Source organism: Somniosus microcephalus, chromosome 2 (assembly GCF_052327205.1).
Source record: "Somniosus microcephalus isolate GS21.2 chromosome 2, FLI_Smic_1.0, whole genome shotgun sequence".
Taxonomy (NCBI): domain Eukaryota; kingdom Metazoa; phylum Chordata; class Chondrichthyes; order Squaliformes; family Somniosidae; genus Somniosus; species Somniosus microcephalus.
In genome coordinates this window covers 338034162-338059716 of record NC_140988.1, presented here as the reverse complement: position 1 = coordinate 338059716, position 25555 = coordinate 338034162, and the positions used below count along the sequence as shown (strand labels likewise).

Sequence of the window (25555 nt, the reverse complement as noted above, 5' to 3'; positions counted from 1 at the left end):
ACGGGGCCTCGGTTTAACGTCTCATCTGAAAGACGGCATCTAGTTTACAAAACCGTGGCAAGATTTAGTGAACGTTGACAAAGTCCTCGGTTCCTGCCCACACTAAAGAGGTCAGAATGGGGGTTTGTGCCACCTGCAAATGTGTCCTTCGTTTATATGTGGGGTGTGAGCAGATTTAGCTGTAGGCGGATGTAGCTCCTGCAGTGTAGTTGCTGCTTGTTTTGGTTTGAGCTCTTGACGGGGGCCCAGTTTTAAAGGGCTGTTAGCTGGAGATGCTTTCACACTTGTTCTTTTTCTTGTTCCAATCTTGGCAGAGTGAGCTCTGTGCAGTTAGCTCAGGCTATAGAAGCAGCCTTCGATGCCATCTTAATACTGCAGGAGAGCTCCCGAAAATAGGATTTACAAGCCTTGCTATCAACTGGTTCCGTAGTCAGCAAATGTGGTCATCTTTCTCCCTCTGCTTTACCCCCCTCCATCTCCTGAAAGTATCGATTCCACAGGTGGAGTGCGATTCCACAGGTGCTGGCCACCCTTGCATAAGGGGCTATTTGACAACAGGGGGGCATCGCAGTCAGCTACATATGACTATGTTTCAGTAGAAATAAAACCTCTCTGTACATATTTTTTTGGCACAGAATATGTTTGCACTATCCAAACTATTTTGAAACCCATTATTTTGTCGCCCTCTGGTCGGAAGGCCAGCACTGTGCTATTAGGAGCTCTCGTGCTGTCCCCGCCTGCAGTCGTTTCCCCCCCACCCCCCCCCCATTGTAATTGCTCACTCCAGACACCAACAACGATCATTTGGCTCCGACCTTTTTCCGAGAACTATTCTTTAATGTTTCAGGTCCCGTTGGAGCAGTTACTCTGCTGTAGTTAAGCTGGTTTGATCATTGATAAGGGACAAGAATTTGGCAAACCGCCCTTAAATTATCTCGGATTGGAATTGTCGGCAGCTTTAAAGCTAACGGTTGTAAAATAAGCAGAGTGTGCTTTCATGAGTCTCTTGTCAGACGGTCGTGCTTTAGTGGTGTGATTGTTCTCTCTTCTACCAGCAACAAACGTGCATTTGTACAACACCTTTTTGACAGATGCTTAGCAGAGGAGCAAAAATGGGCAGCAAGTATAAGTAGGGGGAGTAAGGAGAGGTGACCAAAGGCATGGTTGAATAGGTAGGTGTTGAGAGTGCCTTTAACTGAAGTCCCTCATCCCTGGTACCATTCTGGTAACTCTCTTCTGCACCCTCGCCAAGGCCTTGAGGTAGCAACTCTACATATTGTTCAAAAGTAACAACCTTCATTTCCATACTGCCTTTAGAGCGCAGAATGTCCCAAGGCAATTCACAGAGGAGTATCCAAACAGCAGCAGCAGCATGGCGGAAAATATAGGCTTGTAAGGAACTCTTTGGAGAAAGGGTGGGAAGGCGTAAGGTGTTTAGGAGAAAGAAAGACTTGCATTTATGTAGCGCCTTTCACGACCACCGGATGTCCCAAAGCGCTTTACAGCCAATGAAGTACTTTTTGGAGTGTAGTCACTGTTGTAATGTAGGAAACACGGCAGCCAATTTGCGCACAGCAAGTTCCCATAAACAGCAATGTGATAATGACCAGATAATCTGTTTTAGTGATCTTGATTGAGGGATAAATATTGGCCAGGACACCGGGGAGAACTCCCCTGCTCTTCTTCGAAATAGTGCCACGGGATCTTTTACGTCCACCTGAGGGAGCAGACGGGGTCTCGGCTTGACATCTCATCCGAATGACGGCACCTCCGACAGTGCAGCACTCCCTCCGTACTGCACTGGAGTGTCAGCCTAGATTTATGTGCTCAAGTCCCTGGAGTGGGACCCGAACCCACAACCTTCTGACCCAGAGGCGAGGGTGCTGCCCACTGAGACACGGAGGCAGTTCCAGGGAATAGGGCTCGGAAAGCTGAAGGTTCCATCACCAACGGTAGAGAGGAGGAGGGGTGCATGGGAGAACAGAGTCAGCGGACCAAAGGGTGAGCGGTAAGATCTCCGGCTGGAAGAGGTACGGGTGGTTCAAGGCCTCCGGGAATTTGATGCGTTGGGGGCAGGGAGGGAGCCGTAACAATCAGCAAGCATGGGAGGGACAGAAGAATGGTACTTAGTGTGGGCAGCACAGCTATGGATGAGTTCCAGCCTGTGTAGTGTGGAACTCGAGAGCGCTGGCGAAGTCGAGTCTGGGGTGTAAGGGTGAAAGTGTTTCTTCGGCGACACTGCCTTTAAGATTTAAGCTGCGTGGGTTAAATAAGCAGAATTCGTGTTTTTTCATTGTGTTGGCCATTGGTACAAACTGTCATCTTTCTTATTTATTGGCGTTTTCAGGAGCTCCGTACTGGGCCCGTCCTGACCGGATGGAGAAGAAACTTCATGCAGTGCCTGCGGCTAACACCGTTCGCTTCCGCTGCCCCGCTGCAGGAAACCCCATTCCCACCATCCACTGGCTGAAGAACAGCAAAGAATTTAAGGGTGAACACCGTATTGGGGGCATCAAGGTGGGCCCTTACTCTTGACCAATGTTCCTTCAAGCTGCACTTTGATGTTCGCGGCCTGTTTATTTTAATGTCCCTTTAAATTTCTGCGCCTGCGCGGTTTGTCCAATGGGAATGCTTGTGAGCGGCCCGCGTGGTGCCGCGCACGCACACAGCTTCGAGGGAACATTGCTCCTGACCGGCTGCGGCTTGTCGAGTTTCAACTAATCGCAGTGCCTGTTCGCTGCTTGACAGGGTCACAGCTGGCCATGTGACCATTAAGGCCAGAGGGCAAAGGATTAGCCAACTTTTTAGTTCAAGTCGTTCCAGGCCCATGGAGTCCTCCAGGCCCACAGCCCCCAGTCTTCCAACAAAACTCCTCGCGACCATCTTCATTCTTTGCGGTTCTGACGGCGATCCATTAATTTAACGGAACGCCTAGGGGCCTGTTGCCAACGGCGATGTCACACTGATGGGATGGACAATGTGATGGAGTGAGCAGGCCGGGGCGAAGCCGGAGGATTAGAACTGTGTAAAAAGAGGCAGGGCAGCCCACTGCAGACAGAGCTGGTTAGCAGATACAGATGATGAAAGGCACCAGCACTTTAAAAATGTTGGATAAGGCCTTCCGTCAAAAGGCCTGAGAGTTGCTCCAGAAACTCTCTGTCCTCATCCGTTTGTTTAGAATCTGACGCGCAGGGTGAGTGACCCCTGTCAACGTTTTGACAGTATTTCAGTGACATTCATTGTAATGGAATTTATTTTTCCTAACACTGATGTACAGAGCCGGGGTGGGGGGGGGGGGGGGCACTGCGTGCTGAGGCGTCTGCCAGGGCCTCAGTCCTTATTTTGACTTGGTCTTACTTCAGCATCGGGATTATGAGGCAAGACTAAAGCAGCAGCATCGACTGAACAAATTGAGCTGGCCGTACCCCAGCTCAAAGTAGGCCTTTGAAAAATATATTTCACAAGACCCCTATTTAGGCTCGACAGCACTTGTGGAGACTTCGATCCAATTTCAGAATAAAATCCTGTTTCTTACCTTTAAAATTGGTGACAAAAGTACAAAACGATAATTCAAAGACAAAGGCTGCTTTCCTAGTTGACATTTTGCAGTGGGTGGGAGGGGGGTTTAAAATGTAAACATACTCTCCTACTGGAGTGTGATAATTGCCTCGGAGTGTGTGCCCCCCCCCCCCCCCACACACACACACGCACACACTCCGAGGCAATTATCACACTCCCGTAGGAGTTTTAAAATTTTAACAAGTAAACTAGGGCTCTTCTTCAACTGGCCTGGAGGGGGGCCGGCCCAGTTATGCTGTTGGGAGCGCTTGATACCTGCAGCAGCCATTTTCCTCTCTCCCACAGACAGAGGAGGGGGAGGGGGGTGGGTGGGCTCTATAGAGGAAATCCCATCAGGAGCCCGTCACAGTTATTCAAATGAGACTAATCCCAGGAAATGCGGGCAGGCAACATCCAGCCCGCCCTCGGAGATAGAAAACAAAATCAATAAGTATTGTTTCCCTCCGCAGTTTTCTCCTCTGCGCTCCCCGCCCCCCCCGCCCCCAGACTGTAATGGCCGTGCAGACTGACGGCCTGTCCGTTATTAATGGTGAATGGGCTGAAACTTCTTAAAGAACAGCAGCAGAAAAATTGCAAACACACCAACAACAAAAAAAATCCAGGCCTTTAGTGACAGCTCTAAACCGACTGAAAACAAAATATAAAACCACGTACGACAATTTGAAAAGCTGTTTAGTTTTGTTAAATTTATCTAAACATGCTGCCTCCACCTCAGAATGACACACAAACCCGAAGAGTCAGGTTGGTTTTCAGTCTAAAATCCCACTTTAAAGTAGCACTCAAATCCTTTTAGGAATCTGCAATATTTTATAATCCTTCTAAAGCCCATGTGACATTGCACGCTTAACCACATGAATAAAAGGCTTGTTTTAATCCTTTACCAGCCAAGGAAGCCGGCAATTGTCTTGTAAGCTATAACAAAAGTCTACAAATGTGTTTCTGCTTTTTTTCCCCCTCCCTTCTCTTTCTAAACAGCAGCTCAGAGACGTTAACTTTATTCTCTCGCTGTTGTCTCCTCTGGTCTAAAACCGCTGACTGTTTGCTGCAGTGCACTTCTCTGGTTGTTGATCGCTCACTGATTTTCCTCACCCAGCTGGCCATTATTCATGTGTGAAGTGAGACGTTTAGCGCCACCGGGCTATTCGAACACAAGAGGCATCACAGCTGAGCCTGGTCCACTCGTTTCCACTGGAGCGTGATCGGGCGCGAGGTTCCCTGACTGGTAGTGAATTAAAGCGATACAAAAGCAAGGAAAACCGACCCCTGCCACCGGCTGTGTTTACTGTAAATGGATGGAGCGCATTGCCGATGTCACACCGCCAGAAACAGCGAGGTTTTTTTTGTTGTTGCACTTATCAGTGTGAGGGAGAGCTGTTGGTGCTGGGCAATGAACACTTTCTGTTTCAGGTGCCCACTCTCAGCATCAAACAACCCCAGGTCAGACCCAGATGTAGCTCAGACGGATGCAGAGTGAGGCTGCCTCTGCTCTGCTCTGCTGCACTCGGTGTCCTTCAGCCCCCACCACTCAAGTGCACTCTGTAACATGTGTTTTTTTTCCCCCATTTCCCATACCAACCCTCCTTAGGCCTATCAGAGTGACATTGCTGATTAGTTGCTGATTTACGGGAAGTTTGTGCTCCCAAGCTCATTTCATTCCACATACAATCCTTAGAGCCAACAAAGTAGACTTCCAGTGAATCGATCCAGGCAGGGCCTGTCCAACCCTACTGCATTAGCCAATGACATACCTTGAGCAAAACAATGACATAGATTGTAAACTCACAGAAATGGTTTATTTATTTGCCAGGAAGAAGCTACCTTTTTAACAAAAAGATAAGTGATTCTCGCAGCAGTTATGTGAGGCTTTGCCATCTTATGGTGTTCAACTGGCTCAGGGGACAGGACTGATCTCCCAGAGCCACTCCTCTGACTCCCTCATATAGTCCACCTAAATGACAAGGAACCTTTGAGGTAGCTAAAATGGCGGCCAGCCTACACGCACTCTCGTGTCCTCAGAAGCATTCTGTTCTAACTGTGGACCGTTAATGGCCTTCCTGAGACCAGTTTTACATTGCTGGAGTGCCGTTGATGTGCAGTACTCCCTCAGTCAGTGACGCTCTTTAATGTATTTGACCCGACTGCATGAACTGCTGTCAGGTCTCCAGTTAAAGCTGAAAGCACAGAGATGGAATCCTTCCCTTTTTTAGCAATGGGAATCGTGGGGCTTCCGGCTTTGCGTAGGAGGGACAGCAGGAAGAAAAGTAACTGGGGGGAGTTACAGGGCTCCCGTTGCTCACTGTTCCCCTGAATCTATATAACATAAGATGGGTTTTCAATTAAAATCTTACCATGAGCAAGGGGTTCAATGAATTCTTTGGCTGGGAAGTAAAGCAGCGGATCGGAGATTTGTTGGTCTTGAACAACACAGTTTTTCCCGGTCTAAAAATATCACAGCCAAACATGTTCTGAAACATATTAAACATGTTTAGCTGACACGCCTGTTACTTCTTACAAAGCTTTTAAGGTGTCAGCGGGATTAGTTGTGCAAGCAGTAGACAAATTTGCAGGTTTTTCTGTCATAATTTCTCCCAGAAACTGGTTATATAAAGCCATAACCATCGTGTGCACCGAACCTAAAACTGCTTCACTTGAGACACACCTGGAAGCTTTTTCCTGAAGGCAGTGCCCACTGTCAGCCCTCTAGTACCTCACCAAGTGGCTACTCTTGATCCTCGACAGTGGGCTTCAGCAAGCTATGAAGGAGGGCTCACAGCCTAGTCCTCACAGGCAGAAGTCCCAGCAAGGGGGTCACTGGACAGTGATAAGCCACGGGAACCCGGTGCTTCTTATAACTTCGCCCACTAGCCCCTGGGTACTGGAACTAGCGGTAGTCCCCAAGTGTCATGCTGGCTGAGAGGAGCTATTCTCAGCACAGACTAGGGATCAACAGTGGGAGCTTTCTGCTCTGTATAGCTCTGTGTTACACCAGGAGGGCTGCCAGTGTGTTTGAGCTTTGCAAGTAGAAGCTGCACAACACTTCACCCAACTGTACTACTGTGCTGATCTGCTGTTAGCTGATAAACTAGTAGGTGACCTGGCCAAGGAGCAGTTCTGTTTCTTCCACTTATTGGAAAGGAGTCTTCGACTCACATGCACTAATTCAGAAACCAGCGGGTACTTAGATCTCCTGAAGGAACACGGTGACCATCTTTTATCTGATTTCTTTTTCTAGCTCCGACACCAGCAGTGGAGTTTGGTGATGGAGAGTGTGGTCCCCTCGGACCGCGGCAATTACACTTGTGTGGTTGAGAACAAATATGGCAGCATTAGCCACACCTACCAGCTGGACGTACTCGGTAAGACAACTCTTTTCCGTTTTATCGGGCTGCTAACAAATATGGGTTGAAGTCACAATGTGCGATATTGACAATGAGTGTGTTAACGTCATGGGTTCAAGCTCCAGTCCAGGGCAGGAGCACATCGTCTCAGTTGACACTCCCGAACCGTACTGAGGGGGAGCGATATTGTCTGAAGTGCCGTCTCTTGGGATGAGATGTTAAACTCAGGTCCCGTCTGCCTGTTCAGTTGACACTATCATAGGTAGAGCAAGGAGTTCATCCAACCAAGCACCACCACCACCCCAAAAACTGATTCACTGGTTGTTCATTCCGTTGCTGTTTATGGGATCCTGCTGTGCACAAATTGGCTGCATCGCTTGCCTACGCAACAGTGTCTGCAGTTCAAAAGTAATGTGCTTTGGGGGTATCCTGAGGATGTGATGAAGTGTTGTATAAATGCAAGGTTCCTTGTTTGCTCAGTCATTGTTTCCTGAGGCATTGATTTCCTCACTGGGCTATTGTTTCACTTGTGCTGGACGTTCTGTTGTGCCTCACCAAGGTGGCTATTGTTCATGGGCGACCCTCAGTGGTGATCTTACTGGGGAGAACATCACGTCAAGCCCGATCCTCTCTTCGGGGTCAATTTTCATTAAGCTGTCGGGAAGGAGGCAGGACTACAACTTTCGGGTTTTAGTCCTGCCTACATCGACGTCCGGCCAACCCACGCGATTTTCCCTTGATTGACCTTGTTGAGCCCGACCAGCGGGCTCAGCAGGCCAATTAAGGGCCACCCGGCAAAAGGTGATGTCACAGACTGAAATTTCATCTGCCAAGAGGTCTTGACAGATGAAATATCAGTGTTTCACAGCTGTTTGAAGCTGTCAAACACTGACAGTCTGACTTCTAACCTGAGTCCTTCTACGCAGACTCAGTTAGAACTGTCACCGGCAATGAAAGCTGAAGGCTGTCACTTTTGACAGCTCGCAGCCATTTTGCTTTCAGTGCCGGCTGAGTGATGGACTCCCGAAGCCTAGAGGAAGGAAGGCTGTAAAGGTAAGTACAGGTAATTTAAACTTCTTTACACACTTTAGACACACCAAACACACTTACCTTTGCACTCATGCACCCATCACTCACCTGAACACCGACATCGCGACCCCTCCAACTCCTTCAACCCGACGGCTCGACTGCTCTAACCTGGCGTGGTTTGGAGCCGTCGGGAATCCCACACGACACCCCTCAAAATAGGGATTAGGCTAAAAACTGCCTGTTAACTACCTGTTAACAGGCAGTTAATTGGCACTAATCCCTTCCCGCCTCGGGTCGGCGGGTCCCAGTGCGGGGCGGGTACCCGCCTCCTGTGAAACTTACGTGGAGGCGGGTTTTGGGCGGGATGGTGTTGGGACCCCCGAATTCGGGATTTTAGCCCCCCACACGCCTAAAAGCCCGCCTCACGGCACACTGAATATCGACCCCTTCGTCTGGACTACACTCTGGATCTTCCAGTAGGGGTCAGTGCATAGCGATCAGGATAGCAGAACCTTGACTGATTTTCGACTCCCTAACCCAGAGGTGCTGAGGACTTTTGTAGCACCTCTACCGTTGCATCAGCTGAGATTAGTTAACTGAGAATAGAAGTTGGGACCTCCTGGATCCTGGCTTGTACGGGCAGATTCTTGATGGGGCAGAGGATGGCGCACCATGGAGGTGGCACCTAAAATTCACCAGACGTTATATTTTTGACCTGAGAGAGACTTTCTGGAGGGAGCAGCCGGCTGCTCAAGAGGGACAGGGGTAATTCTGACTTTGGGTGATACCGATTTCGCCGCCCATTGAATTGGGAGCAATCTATACCGGGTGGCTTAATCAGTGTCTCCCATTTTACACTATCGGCCAAAGTCAAAATTGCCCCCAAGGAGTGGGACCTGAAGCCCAAGTTGACCTTATGCCCTTTCTGGAGGCCGGTAACCAAGTGGTCTGGAAACAGGTCGAGTAAAATGGGCTCCTGGCAAAAGCAGCGGTGACAGAGTCAATTAAATCCTTTAAAAAGGGGCTGGAGAAATATGGAGGTGGGAACAATGTTGGAGGTTATAAGACTAGGAAAGTACTGAGAAGATCGAGTACAGTAAGAGGAGAATGGGTGGGAGGCTGTTGTTGTGGGCCAGTGGGATTGTATGACTGTGATGGATGAATATTCTGGAGTTTAGCTTGATTACCTTTGGGATTCTGGGAGTATTTATACAGAACTACCCGCGGGACATTAAATGGATGGAATCAGACCATAACAGAGAGACAATATATATGATATGTGGAAGGAGTGGGCCTTTTCTCACCCTCTGAACTGGAGGGGCACTTATAGAATGGAACGGAAGATGAAAGTAGAAGCTTTAAATTATAGTGATTTATTGTTATTGTAACAATCACAATAATTACTTTTGTCTGTAAAAACAATAATTTCTAGTACATTTAAAGGTAATTGTAGAAAATCCGATTGTACAAACCTTTAGGGAGTAGATAATAAATTGCTGAAGAGCTTGTGACCCATTTCCTCTTATCTTGTTTTATTGATTAGGGATTCAAATGAGATCACCTTCAGTCAGACGTCACTGTGCATTCCAATAAACCCAGTAACTCAATGTTAACCAGTTTACTGCACGGAGAATAATAGGCCTAGAAAGAGGCTTGAGGGGCTGAAAGGAGCATTAGATAGCTCTCATTTCAAGCTGAATTACTGATTTTTCTCATCCTTTTATTGGCTTTTGTTGAAATCTGTTAGAAAATGAGGATTTACTGTTGTCTGGGTGACTGTATATCAGTAACCCTCGGTCATCAAGGAAGTCAGAGTATTGTGGGAAGTTTCAAAGTTGACGGTAAATTGATACTCTTACCACTACTCTTACAATAACAGTTGTGAGAGGAAAAAAGAAAGACTTGCATTTATTTAGTACCTTTCACGCCCACCGGATGTCTGAAACCGCTTCACAGCCAATGAAGTGCTTTTTGAAGTGTAGTCACTGTTGTAATGTAGGAAACCTGGCAGCTGATTTGCGCACAGCAAGCTCCCACAAACAGCAATGTGATAATGACCAGATAATCTGTTTTAGCGATGTTGGTCAAAGGATAAATATTGGCCAGGATATCGGTGAGAACTCCCCTGCTCTTCTTCGAAATAGTGTCATGGGATTTTTTACGTCCCCATGAGAGGGCAGACAGGGCCTCGGTTTAACGTCTCATCCAAAAGACGGCACCTCCGACAATGCAGCACTCCCTCAGCACCGCACAGGGGGTGTCAGCGTAGATCTTGTGCTCAGGTCTCGGGCGTGCAACTTGTAGCTCTCTCACTTCCTTAGACTGTGACCCCTGGTTCTAGACTCCCCCCGCCTTCAGGAACATCCTTCCTGCATCTAGTCTGTCTAGTCCTGTTAGAATTTTATAAGTTTCAATGAGATCCCCTCTCATTCTTCTAAACTCCAGCGAGTGCAAGCCCAATCGACCCAATCTCTCCTCATACATCATTCCTGCCATCCCAGGTATCAGTCTGGTGAATCTTCGCTGCACTCCTTCCATGGCAAGAACATCCTTCCTCAGATAAGGCGACCAAAACTGGGGTACCCCGGGGTCAACGATTTCAGGAGAGGAGAGAACGGGGAGAAGGGGATTGCAGGAACCAGGCTTTAACATGCACTTTTTCTCATAGCCCCTGAACATCATTAGTGTGTGTGCCCAGGGCTCAGGACCATGCCTCACGGTCCTTTTTGCCAAATGAGTCATCAAGGAGAGCCTTGTTTTTTTTTTTAGCTTTCTATTCTAACGTACTTACTCAGCCACCAATTAGTGTTGAGAAGATGGGAGGAGAATGTATGGCCCATGAGGGTCCTCCATCACTCCTATATCTCACGGGCCAAACAGTTAATATTCTACAGTGTGTGTGAGTTCATTTCATACAAGCACATCAAACTTGGTGTTTAAAAAGAAATAGTCAGATCTCACTGTAAAACCATTACTGCATCGTTTTGGGTCATACTAACACCAGGAGCTGGGCTCGGTCCCAAAACACTTCAGCTCCCTAATCTATTATTCCTGTCGTAGCTTGATTAAAGACTAGTTACACTGCTAACAGTGAGAAGAAGGAGGCTGTGTGGTTACACACTGTAAATGCTGATTTGAAACAAAGGTATTAAAAAAGGGGATTAATACTTAAAATTAACTGTCACAGTCGGTGAGTTGCAATGGTATGAGATATAATTAATTACATTTTTTATTCAAAGTCACCTTTATTGATGATATAACACATTCCCACCCAGTGGTTACAGCAAATAACTTCTATTTAAAGGGATGGGCTTCCCCACTTTAATCTGCTCCATTATCTCATGCCAGTCTTAGTCTTGGTTCGTTGGGTCTTGCCTGTGTTGATCTCCATGCCAACTGTGCAGGCATCGCACTGCCGCCATAAGTTGCCGTTTTATACCGTGCAACGCTGTGGTTCAGGACCAGGTTCTCCCCGCAAGGAGGTGGTGTATGAGCCACTTATAATGTGCAACTACAGTCACACTGCATTCTTACCCCCTGCTTTGATTCGTTCCCCTCTCGCCCCCTCAACACCAGGCACCGAGACAGAGTCATGCAGCTCCTCGTTTGAGGGAAGGGTAGCATGCTGGCTCAGTGCCCCTACCCCAGCACTCCATTGCCGCTCCACAACAGCCTGTAGGCCAATTCTGAGAGTTTGTGTTGACAACTTGTGGAAAGAGATGCGTGTCACACTGCCTGCCCTCTTGGCCAGGTTAATGCTGGAGCAGTAACCAAAAGTAGAACAAAGTTGGCCACTGAGAGCGCTGGGCTTCCCCTTTGAAACTGCCCGCACTAAGTGGCAGCAGGTCGAAGAAAAATATACCGTCACGCCCATCTTAGAGAATGGAAACAACAATTGGCATTTATATTGCACACCTCGTAGAACATTTTTGAGCACTTTAGCACGAAGGAGAGGATGACAACAGGAAGAGACCGAGGGCAGAGTCCGAGAAATTTGAAAGGAGGTTTATGAAGTAAGAGAGAAAGCTACCAAGTACGAGTGGTTTTGGGAGAGATCCCAATAAAAAGAAGAGTGCCAGCGGAGAGATTGGCACGCATGCGAATTGAAACCGAACAGAATTGAAGGTTAGAAGGATGAATCATACACCACTGGATCACTTGTAGAACCCTTTGTTGTAATGGCTGGTGTCAGTTGGACCAAATGGTCTGGAGTTTTGCTGAGCGGGGCGAGTTTTCCCAGTCAAGGTTGAGAGAAGGTCATTCAGTCACTTCATCCCTCTACTCTCTCAGCCTGGCATCCAGCGCCATTTCCCTTGACTCTACTACCTCACCTGGCAGCTTAATCCAAATACTGATAATCTTGTGCCCTACAGAGGACTAATAATCATTTTATTATTTTATTCCACAATAATGTTGTATAAGTTGCTTTTGTTTTAATCTGAAATGTTCCCTTAATTTTTAGAAAGGTCTCCACATCGGCCTATCCTCCAGGCGGGATTGCCTGCAAACCAATCGGTGGTTGTGGGCAGTGATGTCGAATTCCACTGCAAGGTCTTCAGTGACGCACAGCCACACATCCAATGGCTTAAGCATGTGGAAGTCAACGGCAGCAAATTGGGGCTGGATGGAGTTCCATACGTCACGGTGCTGAAAGTAAGTAGTAGCATTGTTGAGTATAACAGCAGTTAAACATGACAATCAATAATACCATCTGTGGACTCAGTCGAATTCGTATGCACAGTGAAAATGTAATTATTACCCACAGATACTCAGGGATTCGACAGCAACTTGCATATATATATATAACACCTTTAATTATAGCACCTTCAATGTAGAAAAATGTCCCAAGGTGCTTCACAGGAGTGTTAGCCGACAAAGTTTGTTGCCGAGCCAAAGAAGGAGATGTTAGGAGGGGTGACTAAAGGTAGGGTGGGGGTCAAAGAGGTAGGGTTTTTATGGGGGTCTTAAAGGAGGAGAGAGAGGTGGAGAGGTTTAGGGAGGGATTTCTAGAGCTGAGGGCCTGGATGGCTGAAGGCACGGCCGCCAATGGTGGAGTTGGAGATGCACAAGAGGCCAGAGTTGGAGGAACGCAGAGTTCTCGAAGGGTTGTAGGACTAGAGGAGGTGACACAGGTAGGGAGGGGAGATGGCATGGAGGGATTTGAACACAAGGATGAGCATTTTAAATTCTCATCAGCATTGGTAAACTTAAATGACTGTTCTCCTGATGGGTGAGTGAGTGTATGCACCACCCAATGTTATACCGAATCAAACACATCAGGAGGCCCCAAGGTCGTTATCCAGTCACTGCTGATCTCAGCCAGTATAGCGCTGGTTAGTGAAGAACAATCAGGAGTGGGTGCTTTTAATTTCCCCAACCTAGCTCTGGGATGCTGAGTCTAATTATAGCTTCCCCACTTCTACCTTTAGCTAACACAACACAGACAAGGAATTAAACCCCAGACCACCCTTTTGGGGTGTGTGTGTGCACGCATACATAGATACATAGAAGATAGGAGCAGGAGTAGGCCATTCGGCCCCTCGAGCCTGCTCCGCCATTCAATGCGATCATGGCTGATCATCCAAATTCAGTACCCTGTCCCTGCCTTCTCCCCATATCCCTTGATCCCTTTAGCCTTAAGAAATATATCCAACTCCTTCTTGAATATATTTAATGGATTGGCCTCCACTGCCTTCTGTGGTAGAGAATTCCACAGGTTCACCACTCTCTGGGTGAAGAAATTCCTCCTCATCTCTGTCCTAAATGGCTTACCCCTTATCCTTAGACTGTGACCCCTGGTTCTGGACTCCCCGGCCATCGGGAACATCCTTCCTGCATCTAGTCTGTCCAGTCCTGTCAGAATTTTATAAGTTTCAATGAGATCCCCTCTCATCCTTCTAAACTCCAGCGAGTATAAGCCCAATCAACCCAATCTCTCATCATACGTCATTCCTGCCATCCCAGGAATCTTCGCTGTACTCCCTCCATGGCAAGAACATCCTTCCTCAGATAAGGCGACCAAAACTGCACACAGTACTCAAGATGTGGTCTCACCAAGGCCCTGTACAACTGCAGCAGGACATCCTTGTTCCTGTACTCGAACCCTCTTGCTACGAAGGCCAACATACCATTTGCCTTCTTAACCGCCTGCTGCACCTGCATGCTTATCTTCAGCGACTGGCATGCGCCTACCCTCACACGTGAAGAAAGGCCTTTCGGGAAAGGCAGTGGAGAGTCCATCCTTTTGAAACTCGTGTTTGAAGAGATTTCAAGCAGGCAGAAACAGCAACTCGTTGCAGTCTTAGAAAGTCTTTAACCAGGAAAACGTGAAATCAAATCGCCCCGAGCATCAGGTGGAGTAATGGAATGAAATGCCCCAAGAACACCTGTAAAAAAAATCCCAGAATCCCAATAATAAAAATGGCGTTTGATTTGTGGGAGACCGTAAAGCAATGGCGCTGGGGATTTTCAGCTCCAGTTACGTAAGCTGTTGTGGCAGCATCGGTGACTCCGGTTGCACAGTGAGATGTTCACTGACCGCACTGCCTGACATTGGAACGTCCGATCCGTCCGCACATTGTCGCAGAAATGCGATTTAAAAAAAAAAGAAATTGCTGGGATTCCTGCCCAGCCCAGCTTGAAGAGCTGGATGCACATCGCGGTTGACAGTGGGACCGGGATGCTTATACCCTTGTTAGAGTAAAAACAAACCGCAGGAAAGACTTTAAGCCTCTGTTTGTTAACCTTTGTTTGAGCTGGTCGGTGAGATGCTTGTATCTGTGGATTCAGTGCAGCCACTTTGAGCCACTGTGTTGTTTAACCAAGTTCCCTTTAAATCTGGGATCAGGGAGGATAATAGGGAAAAGGCATGATGTTGGGGGTGGGTGGGGGGTACATAAGCAGAATGTGTGTGGAATGTGCACAGTGGGCACGGAGAGGATTTTCAAATAGATCCAGGGCAAACAATAGCATCACGTGGATTTAACAGCCCTGCCAGGAATGAGGGACCACTGGCCTGGAACTAAACAGCTTTCTCTTTAAGAGAAGTTGAAAGGGATAAAAAAAAAAGTATTTCTTCTGTAAAAACAGGGCTGAAATAGTACTTCAGTACGGCTTGACGTTCTGAGGCTAAATCACAGCATTGGGGCAGCAAACCTGGCTCCACATAGCGTGGCAATTCACGAGGTGTCACGTCACCCCCCAAATCAGGCAGCTGATTGTTCAGGAATCAGCCTGCATCTATGTGTGCAAACGAGTCGAAGCCTGCTTAAAGGTGCAGCGTCTTCCTGCAAAAGTGGGTGGCCAACTTGTTTTTGGTTAATAGACGACACAGTGAAGTAAGACGCTTCAGATGCTCGTGGCGTCACCTGAGCTTGTAGATGTACGCGACGCACAACTCTTCTCACTGCCTGGGCAAAGAGGGCTGTGTCAAGCACCTTGAGGTGAAAGCAGGGCCTCGTTAATCACACTTAGACTTGTTTGTACAAGGTCTGAGGGCGGTTTCAGCTGCTTACATTGTACATTATGTAATAATGCGTTATGTAATATTATGTAATAACATTATGTAATACTGTATTAGCCGTGGCTTAGCGGGTAAGCCGTCTTGCCTCTGAATCCGAAGGTTGTGGGTTCGAGACCCACTCCAGACACTTGAGCACAAAAATCTAGGCTGACTTGCCAGTGCTGCACTGAGGGAGTGCTGCACTGTCGGAGGTGCGCTTTTCGGATGCCAGCCCTCTCAGCTGGATGTAAAAGATCCCATGGCACCATTCGAAGAAGAACAGGGAAGTTCTGACCAATATTTATCCTTCAACCAACATCACTAAAATAGATTATCAGGCCATTATCATGTTGCTAGTTGTGGGACCTTGCTGTGCACAAATTGGCTGCCACATTTCCTACGTTATACTATTTTAAAAAGTACTTCATTTGCTGTAAAGTGCTTTGGGACGTCTTGAGATTGTGAAAGGCGCTATATAAATGCAATTCTTTCTTTTATAAGTAAGACAAATAATTTGGCCTCTGACGTGACATGTGGCATCAGTAAAAGTGACCATGAAGCTGTCGGATTGTCGTTAAAACCCATGTCCTTTAGGGAGGGAAACCTGCCGTCCTTACCCGGTCTGGGCCTATATGTGACTCCAGTCCCACACCGACATGGTTGGCTCTTAACTGCCCTCTGAAGTGGCCTAGCAAACTACCAGCTTCTCCGGGCAACTAGGGATGGGCAATAAATGTCCGTCTTGTCAGGAACGCCCACATCCCGAGACTGAATTTTTAAAAAATCCTGTGAACTTTCACACTGCGGTTTGCTGTCCGACTGCTGCAACTTCACATCACGCGGCCCAGAGGCAGTGGAAATGCTGAGTGGATCTGAGTGATAACCAACCGGTGGCTGCAAACAATTGACTTTCCCTCATAATCAACTAAGTCGCATTCTCTTTGGGGTCAGTGATTCCCAATCAAGCTAATGAAAAGGGTAACGCAGCTGGGGCTGGGACTGGGAGATAGTGACTGGGGGCGGGGCTGCGAGGTGGTGGGGGAGGGCCATGGAAAGTGGAACACCTGCTCCTCTCTTGCCTGGAGGGCTTGCTTGAGGTTGTAACGACCCATTTGTAGAGTGTGGCAGATGGCACAGAAGCAGAGCCCTGAGGCTCAAGTTAAAAAACACTGAGCGATTCCCCTCCCACCCCATGACTTACACAACACACTGCTCAAGGACCAGATAACTGTAGAACCTGAATAATGGAAAGCATTTTACAAATGTATTGCTTTAGAATCATGAGTTATTAAAGGAGCATGGCCACACCGAGAGTTTATTAGATGTGCAGTATCAGTCAGGTCTCCAATTATGTCTCTGAGAAATAAATTAATAATCTTTTCTGTGCTCATTAAAAATTAATATTGTCTGCCCTTCCCCTCCCCCGCCTCAAAAAAAGGCACATCAAAGTTCAAGAAACCATAGGATGAACTTTGAACTATACTAGCGGCAAACGTAGCAGTTTCTGGGAAACGAACATTCCCCAAAATGAAATCCATGAATGTGCAACAGCGCTCCTTTAGAAACATAGAAAAATAGGAGCAGGAGTAGGCCATTCGGCCCTTCGAGCCTGCCCCGCCATTCAATATGATCATGGCTGATCCTCTATCTCAATACCATATTCCCGCTCTCTCCCCATACCCCTTGCCAGGAGGTCAGATGCCTAACATGTCGGGCTAACAATGGCACAGGTAGACTAATAGGGAAAGATAAGAACATTGCAGCGTTTTTTTTTAAATACACCCCACCCCATCCCGATGTCTCCAGTCGGGAATGTCTACTACCATTGGCTGCAGCCGTGCTGTGGAGCTGCATCTGAACCTACTGATCTGTTCTGTGTGATCTATTCTTGCAGTCGTGGATAAGTAGTACCGCTGAAGCGGACGCTAAACTCATTCTTTACAATGTGACAGAACAGGATGAGGGCGAATATCTGTGCAGAGCCACCAATTTCGTTGGCACGGCTGAAAAGCTGCACTGGCTGTACGTCAACAAACCGAAACCAGGTAAACGCAAAACTCTGTCCCAGGCCTCGAATTCCACCCCCTCCCCCACCGCCCCGAGTACGACCTTTAACCTCCACCCCACCACCTCGACGTGGAGCAAGAAAATCCCTTGTATGTTACTGAGCTCGACTGCTGTAGGCTGCCAACCAGTAACCTTTCCTCTTTACCTGCTACGCATTGAAAGAAAACACTTTGCTGCCCTTTGCTAAGAAAAAAATTCCTACAATACAAGAGGATTGCATTCCATCCTTTACACATTTCCGATTCTCCCCCCCCCCACCCTTTTCCTCTCACTTTTACTAACTTACAAGAGAACAATACATTGAATAACATTGGCTGCTCTTAAAATGTTACTCGCTGCTGTTGTATTTAACAGTTCTGTACTTTTTTTCCTCCACCTAATTTTACAGTTTCTGAAACCATTAACCCTTCTTTAAACCTGACTTGAAGCAATCCAGCATATTGTAGGTCAATTTTTTTTCCCCCATGTTCAAAGATTTGATTTGATTTTTTTGCTTTTGCATGCCTAATAATGGGACAGAGAGAGTGAGAGCCTGGTGAAGGGAACTCTTGACTAATGTGCAGGTTGCGGAGATAGGAACGTCTTGTCACGTCGCACCATTCTGGAGCGGGATGGAATCTTCTACATGTGCTTGTACCTGCTTTCAGGTCTGTGGTGTGCAGGGACTTTAACCGAGGTGCTATAGTCAAACCCTACCTTGTTGTCTCCTCTCTCTTCATTTTCTTCTATCCTGTTTGGTTTCTTTTTTTTTGTAGACTGCTGGTATTAACACAACGGATAAGGAAATAGAAATTCTGTACTTGCGAAATGTTACTTTTGATGATGCAGGGGAGTATACCTGTCTGGCTGGTAATTCTATTGGGTATTCGCATCACTCTGCATGGCTCTCCGTTCTGCCAGGTATTTCTGCTCTTTCAAATTCTCTCTCGTGATTATTGTGTGATGTTTCTTTCTTCAAAATGGGAAGATTGTGCGGCACCTTATTGTTCTTTTAATCGCACGTACTTTAAACAGGGAGCCTCACCATCAGTATCCATTTCTGTACATTCTTGGTTAAATACGTCCCAATTTTCTCTCTCAAAGGTGTGATTTCTCCCGTCCCCAGATACCAGCACCCAACATTCGTGTCCAGATAGTGAGTGTTGGGAGGCTATTTGACCGCGCAGGGCTGTTACGGTTGACCGCGATCGTTCAGAGGTCATGCACTCCAGGCGTTGCAGCAAGCGCTGGATAGTGAAGAGGAGCAGCGGCCGTGGCCGATTTCTTCTCTTCTCCCCCCCCCCCCCCCCCCCCCATTCCCCAGGCCAGAGATGCCGAGACTAAATGTACTGCTGGTCTCCGCCCATCTTCCTCAGCTCGCCTTGGCTCCCTCAGCACAAGCTGGAGATTGAACGTGGGCACCTCACGAGGTGCACAGCCCTGTGCGCACAGCAGACGCTGCCCCTTTAGGAGAAAAAAAAAATCAAACCATTCAAAAAATGAGTGGTCAACTTGAATTTTTATTTCGCATTTGTGCGTGTGTTTGTCCCTTTTTCCTTCCCCCACCCCACCCCCCCCCCCCCCACCCCCCAATTTTGGATCAATAGGTCAGTAGGGCTGACATGATACGGGGGTGACTCAGGGATAGGAGTTAGCGAGCCTACATTGTGACCTTACTGAATTGATGGGCTTGCTGAGACACCCAGACTCAATAATTGTATCTCCACTAACGAGAGCGTCTCAGCCCGCTGAGCGTGGGTCTGAAAGGTCTCGAGCTCAGATCCTGGCAGAGATCCATCCTTCTGAGCTCGGTAAAATGAGCATCCTGTCCTTGGGATGTGAGGAGAAAACACTGTCCCAGGACGTGTGTTTGGCTCCCGTACGCTGTCGGACCCCCCAACTCCTGCCAGGCCAGGTTCCCTGTTCGCCACTATGCGAGCAAACATTTTTGAAGAGAAAGGATCCAGATGGTGAAAATTTCTGTTTGAATACAAAAATGATCCCAAAAAAAAGATTATGCAGTGATTTTGTCAGTTTGTTTTCAGTAATTAGTTAAAGGGTAACTCAGTAGACTGCATAATAACACAAACTCCTCGCTCCTGACTGAATATGGGTTGAAACTTGAATCTTTCAATTGGGCTATGACTGGAGGTAAAATGAAATATAGTAACGTAATAAATTCTCATTCAATAATTACTGTGTGGTTTCCGCCATGGTGGAATCTCAGTTAGCTGCCACATCAGAGGGGACTTCCTGCCTGATTATAAGAGGGACAGACCCTCCTTATGGTTCAGCAGTACCCTAGGCACAGCTGTGATGACAAGTACACTACCTATAATAAAATGAAACATTCTGAAGCTTTATTCACCAAGAAAAGAGAAAAGAAAATACAAGTAGCAAAAGCAGCTGTGCAACGAGATGATGTCTTGCACAAGGCTTCGTCCTGACAAACCTCTGGTGGATAATCCGGAAGGAGGAGAATAGGAGGACCGAAAATGGAGGTCCCTTTGTAAACGTGACCATTTAATGTGAATGTTTGTGAAAGACTTTTCACAATTCGCTGCAGCGAGCTGGATAGCAGCAGCCCGCCAAGCTCGCCTGCACTCACCGAGTAGGAGTATTTCATAATAAATCAACACACACAGCTGTAGTGTATTTGAAAAATTTCCAACTCCCTCAAGGTACTGTCTTTGGCATATCTGAGAACTGACGCCAGCAGTACGGATACTCGCCCCCTTTTCAGCTCCTGCGGGCACAGTGCAACCTAAACTTTCTTAAATGCAAAGTTTATGTGAAAAAAAAAATTCTGATTTCTTTTACTATAATGATTAACTTTTGCAAATAAATGAAGGGATCTGTCAAGTATTTTTGTATTTATTATGCAATACATTTTGTTTTTTTGCACGAATTGGTATTTATGGAGATGCGCTTCAGGTGACTGAATTTCACAGGCTCAATTTCACCACTAGATGGTGCAACTCATTTTCTCTGTAGATTTTGATGCCACACTCGGCCCATTACTTGTTCCATCAGCCTCTGTGGTAACTTGAAAGTCCCAGGGAATCACAAATGTCCGTAATTAAAGGGAGGCCTAGTCACATATTTATCTCTGGTAATATTTATTCCACTGACATTTTGCTGGTCTAATTTAAGGCCTGGCATATTATTAACAGATCATTTCTGTTCCGTTAAATTCATTAGTGTTTTAATGGCTTCTCTTCAATGTACAATGGGAATCAATCAAATTGAAAATGGCACTTCTTGAGACTTGCGCTATTATAGAGTTATTTTGGGGATGATCACACGATGCGTAGAGTGGATTGTTTTGTGGAAATAATTTTTCCCTCATCAGTTCTCTATCCTCCCTCCTCTTCTGAAGGCTTCCATTCCCAGCTGAAATACAGTTCCACGGGCTGCGGTCGTGGCCCCTCCAGAACGTCACCAAAGTAGCCATTCATTGCAAGATCCTTGACAGCGAGTGGCAACTGGATATTCGACCATGGTGGGCATCACGTGTGAGCCAGATCCTATCCCGTACCCAACACCACACAAGCGTGCTTCCAGCGGAAATTCCACATTGCAATCACGTCACAGCAGCCAGTAGTAATCCCTGGTCCTTGGCAGATTCTTTTCTTCCCTAACCCAGGGGACGTGGAGCCAATTGTAACACCCTGGCTACTGCTGAACTCAGCGCCAGATGATCGAAACTGGGACCGTCCTGTTCTGCATAACTCAGTTCCTCAGTGCGTAAACTCCCTGCGCTTAGTGAAAATAATCTAGTTTGATTTAAGATCGCCGGATTCTGGCTGCTGTGCCTATTGGCTCTGAGCCACACGTACCAGCTTTCATCTCCCAGTAGGTGCTGAGTTAGCTGACCTCCGCCATGGCAGCGTTGGGAGTGCCCCTGAGTTAATGAGCGGGAGAGTGGCCAGGGTTCCCGAATCCTGATCACTGTACAACAAACCGTGTGTGTGCGGATGTTGGATGAGGACAGGATTGGGCGGGGGCCATGATGGTCCCCCACAATCGAACTACCCTGGTAACACGAATAATAGCCACTTGGGCAGGGAACACGAGGGTGAGCAGCCCTGTGGGGGGCCATCCCCCCAGCAAGGAACTAACGGCAAAACAAGAGCGCGGGGAGGAGAGGGAATTGGAGAGAAGGGTAAAGATCATCAGTTCATGAAGAGGATTTGGACTCCTTGAATCTATTTGTGCCTATTCCTTTGGCTAAGTGACCACAGGGGCAATTGTACTTCGGGCAGCTATTATCAGAATGCATCGTGTGCTTAAAGAAACAAAACACAAAAATAAAAGGGGCTCTGCTCCCTCGAGGTTTCTCTGACCGAGCATTACTGGCTCATGTGTTGACACACAAAAGTCCCAAAGCACTGTCTTTTAACTTGTTTCTCACACTATCTCCCCGCAGCAGAAGACTTGGTGAAGGAGGATGATTCTGGCTCAGTCTATGCAGACGTCCTCATCTATGTGACGGGTTGTGTCCTTATCATACTGACTGTTATTATAGTGATCATGTGCAGAATGAGAACATCCTCGAAGAAAACCTTGAACCCACCTCCGGTGCAGAAACTCTCCAAGTTCCCGCTGAAGAGACAGGTAACAGAAAGTAGATACAAGAGTTTAGAGCGTATTGTAGTGCAGCAGTTTAAAGGTGAATTTGGTTGTACTACTACACACACTTTTGTTAATTTTGCATATAGCCTGCCCACCCGCAAAAAAAATCTTCAGTTTTAATTTTGATCACCTTTAAATTGGATCAACAACAACTTGTATTCATATAGCGCCTTTAACGTAGTAAAACGTCCCAAGGCGCTTCACAGGAGTATTAAAAGATTTTTAAAATTTGACACCGAGCCACATAAGGAGAAATTAGGGCAGGTGACCAAAAGCTTGGTCAAAGAGGTAGGTTTTAAGGAGCGTCTTGAAGGAGGAAAGAGAGGTAGCGAGGTGGAGAGGTTTAGGCAAAGAATTCCAGAGCTTAAGGCCTAGGCAACAGAAGGCACGGCCACCAAAGGTTGAGGATCAAGGAAAATTCACATTTAATTGTTTTACGATCCCCCGCCCCCTCAGTGGGACAGATTTGCTCCTCTTCCTTCAGTGGCTGATGGCTGTTCTGTGAGCCACCTTGTTTAAAAAGAAAAGTCCCAGGCTCAGTATGTTACCTGGAATATTCCAATTAACAGATCGGAGGATGTTATTTTGCAACAACAATACTCTACACTGCAGCAGGGACCTTAGTGCCCTGAGTTAGGAGTGGGGCGGAGGGGAATCGTCCAGGAATCCTGCTCCTAACCATAAGCCAGTGTGACCCCTATCAAAAGTGGACATGTGTAGACAAACTGTGAGGGCTGGATCAAGTTCGGTCGCCGTGCTCCCACAGTCAAATAGCCTGCAGACAGTCACCTGCTATATCAGGTATCATATGCTTGGGCAGGTTACTGGGGTGAATGATGCCTGTGGAATTCTCACAGCAAGCAGTCAACAAACCCTGGGGCGGGAGGGTGGGTGGGTGGGGGGCGTGGCGAGAAGCAATTGGTGAAAAAGTTTATACGGGGGTGGTGGTTTTGGAACAGATATTTTGAAGAATCTTCTCGATCATTACTCTTGCTCTAAGGCTTCGCTGAGTATTGACAGGTGAAGCATGTATGAAGGGTCAATCCATAGGTGAGGTTTGTTAACAAGGTTGGGGCTGTCTGTTTCAGTTTTAAGACTGCCACACAGTCTATATTATCCTGTTACTCAAAAGTTATTGTGCCCTACTTTAAACATGGTTTCCATCTCCATGTTGAAATATAACCGGACAGAAATGCAGCATTCTGATTGATTGAAGGCTCGACGGAGCTGTAACACATGCATGGCTGATACCAGGTACCTCCTTACAGTCCCGCGTTGTCTGATAATAACTGGTGGCTGGAGCGGACCGGGGCACAAGGTCCTGGCTCAAACAGTAACAGAACCTGTGACTGAATAACAGTGGACTTTGTTCTGAACAACAGAATAACTGAATCCTGGCGTCCCGCCCCACACATTTATCAGTCTCTCCTCCTTTCCCTGATGGAATCCAGTATTGGAAGTGTGCCAAATAATAATATAAGGAATCGACCGGCATTGGTTGGTATAATGTCCCTGATGTTTGTTTTTTTTAGTCTGTGATCTCACAACCCTCCTCCTGCTTAAATTCAGATTTGTCAGTCATTTACAGTGATTGGTAACAAATTTGAATTATTTTTCACTCAAGCAGGTGTCCTTGGAGTCGAACTCCTCCATGAACTCCAACACGCCGTTAGTGAGAATTGCCCGCCTGTCCTCCAGCGACTCGCCGATGTTGGCCAACGTCTCTGAGTTGGAGCTCCCGGCTGATCCCAAGTGGGAGTTTCATCGACCAAGGTGACTTTTGTTCGCAGACCGTGGCCTGTTTGATGCCACTCTTTCACAGCCATTGCCGCTTTCTTTCCCTGTTTATCCTCAACGGATCTTTTCTGTTCCTTAGACTGACTTTGGGGAAACCACTCGGCGAGGGCTGCTTCGGTCAGGTTGTCATGGCGGAGGCCATTGGGATCGAGAAAGACAAGCCCAACAAGCCTGTCACTGTCGCGGTCAAGATGCTGAAAGGTAAGAACGCGCAGGCTGGTATCCGCTGTACTGAGTCATCATGAAAAGACAATTCTCTAAATTCACAGGACAACAGGTTGTGCCCATCATCTCACATAGGAAGGCAGAACCTTCTGAGACCAGCTGCAGGGAGGGAAGGCAAAAATTCGCAAACTTTGGGCCCAATCTTCTGCAATTTCTCCTCTCTGGATGTGTAGCTCTACCTGTGTTAGCAGCAGCCCTCTGGTACCTTAACCAATGAGAAATTAGTCCTCTACAAGCCCGGATACTGACTTTTGGTAGCTATTCAACCATGGCTTTTTGTCCTTGGTCAGCAGACTGTCACACACATGAAAGGTCATTGCCATGTTTAAGAGTCTCCGAACTACACGTTAGAATTTTGGTTTACCTAATATGGAGTGTGCATGCACTCCCCATGAGGGCGCATGTCACTTAGGTTCAGGTTGGCAGTGGCAAAGCTTAGGGTACACCAAGTGTGCACAATATTGCATCACTAGATGAGTCCTTTGCAAGTAGGAAGTAGGAGGTGGAGGAGTACAGTTCCATGTGCACTGGTCACCACCTTGGTTGCCTGTCTTGATCTGTGAGCCTCAGCAGTTAATGTGGGCAGGTTATTCAACTGCAGGGGCATCCCAGCCGATCTCTATCTTGTCACCTGATATGCACACGCTCGTGCACTTTCTACCAAGCACACAGGATAGCAAATCAAGAGGAGGAACCCTGGCTGATTTACCCCCTCCCTAATCCTGGGGCAATGAGGTCAATTGTATTATTCCCTACTGCTACCTGTTTGCCTACATTACAAGAGTCACTGCACTCCAAAAGTCATTCATTGAGACATGTTGATGGGACCTATAAATCCCCATTGAGGAAGACCATTCAGCCCATATTAGTTTATCATCCAGAAGCACCCTACAGTCCCCCAGTGTAAAACACTCTGCATAAAGACTTACTTCCTGATATTAATCCTAAAGTTACCCTTTTCCAGTTTGAACCCGTGTCTACTTGCACAGTCTACTGTAAGCAATTTACTTGCTTCATTTTTCAGTACTGTTTATAATTCTGATCGTCTCTCAGACATCGCCTCTCCAGAATTAAAAGCCCGAGTTTCTCCCACTTTGCTCATAACCCAGAGCCCTGACCCGAGGGATCAAAGCCCTTCATTGGCTCTTCTCTGCACTGCTTCCAGGGCTTGAATGTCTGCCCTGTGTCTCCGCGACAAGAGCTGAAAATGTGGTCTGATCAGAGCACCGTACGGTTTGGTCACATAGAAACATAGAAGATAGGAGCAGGAGTAGGCCATTCGGCCCCTCAAGCCTGCTCCGCCATTCAATGCGATCATGGCTGATCATCCAATTTCAGTACCCGGTCCCTGCTTTCTCCCCATATCCCTTGATCCCTTTAGCCTTAAGAAATATATCTAACTCCT

At 47.2% G+C, this 25555-nt stretch overlaps 1 protein-coding gene across 9 annotated transcripts in view; it reads left to right on the top strand.

Moving 5' to 3' along the window:
• fgfr3 (fibroblast growth factor receptor 3) overlaps positions 1-25555 on the top strand; it is a 346406-nt gene that overhangs the window by 290799 nt on the left and 30052 nt on the right. For 4 of the 9 annotated variants that reach the window (XM_085975421.1, XM_085975422.1, XM_085975423.1 and 1 more), the window contains 7 exons: positions 2348-2517; positions 6812-6935; positions 12409-12599; positions 17342-17492; positions 21923-22110; positions 23753-23901; positions 24005-24126. In XM_085975421.1, the coding sequence (XP_085831547.1) occupies positions 2348-2517; positions 6812-6935; positions 12409-12599; positions 17342-17492; positions 21923-22110; positions 23753-23901; positions 24005-24126 (1095 nt within the window). Of the gene's footprint in view, positions 1-2347; positions 2518-6811; positions 6936-12408; positions 12600-17341; positions 17493-18269; positions 18415-21922; positions 22111-23752; positions 23902-24004; positions 24127-25555 lie in introns of all 9 variants that reach the window. The other 5 variants (XM_085975424.1, XM_085975428.1, XM_085975427.1 and 2 more) reach the window with 5 other exon arrangements.